The sequence below is a fragment of the Quercus lobata genome, chromosome 11, assembly GCF_001633185.2.
Source record: "Quercus lobata isolate SW786 chromosome 11, ValleyOak3.0 Primary Assembly, whole genome shotgun sequence".
Taxonomy (NCBI): Eukaryota; Viridiplantae; Streptophyta; class Magnoliopsida; order Fagales; family Fagaceae; genus Quercus; species Quercus lobata.
The window spans coordinates 8,841,934-8,846,598 of record NC_044914.1 but is presented as its reverse complement, the minus strand read 5'-3'; the positions used below and the strand labels follow the sequence as shown (position 1 = coordinate 8,846,598).

Below are 4,665 nucleotides of genomic sequence, written 5' to 3'. Positions count from 1 at the left end.
TTACTCTAAAAGAAGGCTCTTAATGGGGCAAGTCACCCAATCATTAGATATAGCAACCTAACACTTGTACATTACCACACCCTAGTGTCCACATGATAGTATATCACTCTCAGCATTTCCAAAAGATCTCACTTTCCAAAAGTTCTCACATATAAACTCTAATTTTCTGTAGAATCTCACATCTAAACATTGCTACCATATTAGAAGGAAATAACAAATTTTCTATTAAAACACAATCCCATATTAGAAGTACATCAAGCATTTGAATAAACTAATTCAGATATCCTGGCTACACAATTGCCATACAACATTAACAGACGACAAATAAAGAAGCTAACCACATATTTTCTTTGAAAGAAATGTAGCTCCTTAAGAATCCAAATGACAGCCTCTTCAAGTCCATGCATTTGAAAGCAGCTTGCAGCACACTTCCACACGGGCTGCCAATCCAGTGTCATCTCTATTCCACAGCATTTGACATATCTTCCGGTTCTTTCAGTCTTCAGCAAATTAACAAGCAATAGGGTAAAGAATTAATAAATTGTGGGATATATATATACTCAAATTATTTAGGAATCGCCTAGTGATATCAAGTTTTCCCGAAATTGCTAGAATCACTATTGAAAGTGGTTTGGAAAATTGGACACCAAGAAGAATGTCAGACATAATCAATTGCATGAACAAATAAAATGCTCGATAAAATATATATTCTCTTGAAATGATTTTACCACTTTCTCTACTACAATGTGGATAAAAAGCTGAATGTAAGGAAAACCATGATGGAAACATACCTCTTCTTTAGGAGGTTATAGTGGCGTTCATTGTTAAAGTGGACTTGTTTGGAGCTGTGAAAGTTAGATGTTCTGAAATTTGGACAGTCTCGAACATGCAAATGTTCCAGAAAAGGGCACTCCAAGGAAGAATTTCCATCATAGAAATTAACAAGAAGTGCTAGATTTTGCAGTGCTAAGGTCTTTAGTCGAGGTAATGTCATTTTATCCAAAGTAATTCCACCATCTTTCTGAATAATTTCATCCAAGTCAGAGCAATCCTCTACCCAAAGCTCTTCCAAATGCAAAAGACCTTGAGACATGGAGGGTGAGAAGAGAAATTTCAATTTGTTGCATTTAATGACAATCACAGTTTTGACATTTCTGAAATCTGCAAGCTGACAAGGGCCTTTCCATATGCTTGCTAATTGAGAAAGATTGTCCAATCTGAGTTCTTTTAACCTTTCCAAGTAACGGCGTCCTTCCTCTAATCCTTCAAATCCAAACACCTCCTTAATAGAATTCCCAGTTACCTTCAGTATTTCCAGATTATTCAACCTCTGTATCATGTTTGAATGCAGAAGTGAGTTCTCCAGGTAAATACACTGTTGCACCTCCAAGAATTTAAGTTTTTCAAAGGATCCAGGCGGTAGTTGACCAACACATATCTCTTTCACAGATTCCATATTGTGAATGTGTAATTCCTGCAATTTTTCAAACACTGGAGTGTTTGGGATACCCTCTGCTGCTAAGGGTATTAAACATTGTTCACTGTTGCTTTGTTGAACATAGAGACACTTCAAACCAAACAACCTCCCCTTATCATATTCTACCAGAATGTTTTTGAGATTCCAGCACCATGAATAGATAATCATCTCTGCTTTTTCGGCCACAGCCTTAATGAACCAATCTGGTAAGGTGCTCATTGTAGTGTCAATAAACAAGGTCCTTGTACGTACCCGTTTCAATATGGACAAGTTCACATTCAATAGCCTGTTGAAGAATGATCCATTTATACATATGTCAAACTTCTCCCACTTTGGACTAAAGTTTACATTACGGGGTAAGCAATTAACACCTTCTATGTCAATCTTCAAAACTGTTAGTTGAGGCAAGTTTATCAACTCTTCAAGGCTTGCATTCCTTTCTTCATTGGTTCCCCCCACCCTATTACCCCATTGGCAAAAGCTTCCTTGCAAGTATAACTCCTCCAACCCATGTAATCTTGATATTATGTTCGGCGAGATAGTTTGGATATAAGCACAAGATCTCATATCCAGCATCCTTAACTCAGTCAATTCTGCTAATTCTTCTGGGAAGGTATTAATAAAAGATCTATTGAGGCTAAGTATTTCCAGCTTCTTGAGTCCTCCTAATATTGAAATATCTTTTGACTTGCAACGATCCATATATAAGGTGCAAAGGTTCTCTAGGAGTCTAATTGATGGTGGAAGTGACAATACCGGCAACCCACTTATATCCAACACCTTAAGGGTAGTCATTCTATTAAAAAATCCACTTGGGATTTCCCTCAAGTTTTTATTTTCCTGCAACAACAAGGCTCGGAGTTTAGGGCATACCGGCTCATCAGGAAGTCTTTTGATATCATTGAACATAACTGAGACTGCGGTGTAGCTTTCAAAACGAGTGTCTCGCCGTGGCCACTCTTCTAAAGCAGAACCAGCTTGTGCCATAAATAGCTCCTCATTTCCTGATGATGATATCAATTTAGCTGTATCGCGTACAACATCATGCATTTTTACAAATGCATCCTCATCACACTTTAACAACAATCCTGAGTCTATGAGATTTTTGGTGAAGGTATCAGCATCTCCTCTTGCTTCATCCAATGTGTCAACATGATGAAACAAGCGCAGCCCCATCCCATACCTCGCCAAAACCTCCTTGCTGATATTGTGATCTTCTGGAAAGAGACAACACATCAAGAAGCACGCCTTGGCTTCCCGATCTTTCAAAAAATCATAGCTCAACTTAATGCATTCAGTAACTTTTTCCTGATGATCAGGGTTTGGAGATACTGACCTTTTAAGTCGCCTCGCTGCCTTCTTCCATTCTTCCTCATCTTTGTCACCCAGCGCCCTCGCCACTGTTACTAGTGCCAAGGGAAGGCCCTGACATTCCCCTGCAACCTCGCGAGCTACAGCTTCAAATTCAGTGGAGTCAAAAACTGTGCCTGCTGTCTTTATGAATAGATCCCAAGAATCCTCCGGGGATAAGATATTGAGATGGATCCTATTTTCTTTGCATCCCATCGAATTGCAAACATGTTCTCGTCTCGTAGTCAGTAAGATCTTCGATTTGCAAGCCTCAAGGTCGCTGCCAATTGGGATTCCAATGCTGGATAGATCAATCCATTCCCAGACATCATCCAAAATTACAAGGATTCTTTCATCTGCCATTATCTTTTCCCTCAGTTCTTTTGCTCTCCCTTCTTCACTCTTCTTTTTCAAAAGGAGTTCTAGACCGTCCGCAATGGAACTCTGAATTTTTTTGAGATTCACAGTCTGCGACACAGTGGCCATCACCACACGATGGAAGTGACCTTCGGTCATGACCTTTTCTGCAACTTGTTTTACCATTGTGGTCTTGCCCACACCGCCCATTCCATGAACCCCGACGATGTTGGTGTTGTTGTTGTCATCTTTCAGAGCTTTCAAGATGTCTTCCATAGCATTTTTGGTGGATTCAAAAGACACGAAATGACCGGCTGGTACTGGTGCTGTAGGTTCCGGAATTGCAGGCAGAGAAACAATCTCAAAACTCTTCTTTTCTTCACAAATAACACCCATCTCTTTACCAATACTCACTGCTTGCTTGCTCAACCTGTGGCGCGAAAGCCAATCAGGAGAACAGCAAGCACATGCGCATCTGTGGTTCCGGTTCGCTTGTACTTCATTGTCCAGAAGATTTTGAGCCTCAGTGACTTTTTTATTGGCTCTTTGTAACCAGACTTGGACTTCATTTTTGATTCCTTCTCTATTTCTTTCTGCCTGCTCAACTGCATATTTGACGTCCGACACAACAGCGTTCAGTCTTTGTGCTTGATCTTTGAATTCGTTTATGTTTTTGGTGTAGTGAAGGAGGTAATCAATCTCTTGAAGAACTGGACAACAAAAGCACTCTAGTGCATCCCTGCTGAAAGATGCAATATCCATGGTCGCTCAGAGGTTGCGTTTTTTTTTTTTTTTGATTCTTGCTTTGTTGTTAATGTTCAGATTTAGTAAGTGTACAAAGAAGAGGGCACTATTGTTAAAGCAATCTGCCACATTGTACAGCCAACCCAACAAAGAAAAAAGAAACCCGTTAAAAAGAAAGGAATCTTTTTTTTTTTTTTTCCTCTTTAATTTGGGTAATTTTGATTTGGTTAAATTTTGTTACACATTCACTGATGCACACACTCTATACACTCTTTTGAAATCCTGTTTTCAAAACAGGAGTTACAATCGCCTGTTACGTATGATTTGATTGGTTGAAATAGCATACATGATCGCAAGGGCAGAGCTAGAAATTTTTATTTGGAGGGACCAAGTTGCTGCACTAATATATTTATCAAGATAACCCCATATACATATATATATGTATATATATATATATATACACACACGCTTTTTTAATTATATATACACAAAAAAAAATAGAGTTTAATAATTTCAATCAAAATTATATTTGATGGTGATCTTTCATAAAATAAAATTCATTTTTTCCATTTCCATAGTGAAATTCTTAGAAAATTTCATTTTAAATACAAATTATCAAATTTTATACTAAAATAAGTAAAAAGTATTTTAATTGAACTAATGAAATTTTCAAAAATATGAATGATCCAAAACTTAAAGAAATAAATTAGTCTTAAAATATATTTGAATCTATCTTG

At 37.8% G+C, this 4,665-nt stretch overlaps 1 protein-coding gene across 1 annotated transcript; it reads right to left on the bottom strand.

Moving 5' to 3' along the window:
- Nucleotides 1–251: 251 nt before the first annotated feature.
- LOC115969536 (probable disease resistance protein At4g27220) lies at nucleotides 252–3,950 on the bottom strand. Its single transcript, XM_031089207.1, has 2 exons — nucleotides 792–3,950; nucleotides 252–500 (listed from the first exon to the last, which is right to left on the bottom strand). Exons 1-2 carry the CDS (start codon nucleotides 3,944–3,946, stop codon nucleotides 461–463), a joined length of 3,195 nt encoding a protein of 1,064 aa, XP_030945067.1. The 5' UTR covers nucleotides 3,947–3,950; the 3' UTR covers nucleotides 252–460.
- Between the last annotated feature and the right edge of the window lie 715 nt (nucleotides 3,951–4,665).

Bases quoted from the DNA above. Each gene is read 5' to 3' on its own strand.
- LOC115969536 (XM_031089207.1), bottom strand. From the start codon at position 3,946: ATGGATATTGCATCTTTCAGCAGGGATGCACTAGAGTGCTTTTGTTGT. The intron at 501-791 runs GTATGTTTCCAT...AATTTGCTGAAG, and splicing joins TATAACCTCCTAAAGAAGAG to ACTGAAAGAACCGGAAGATA.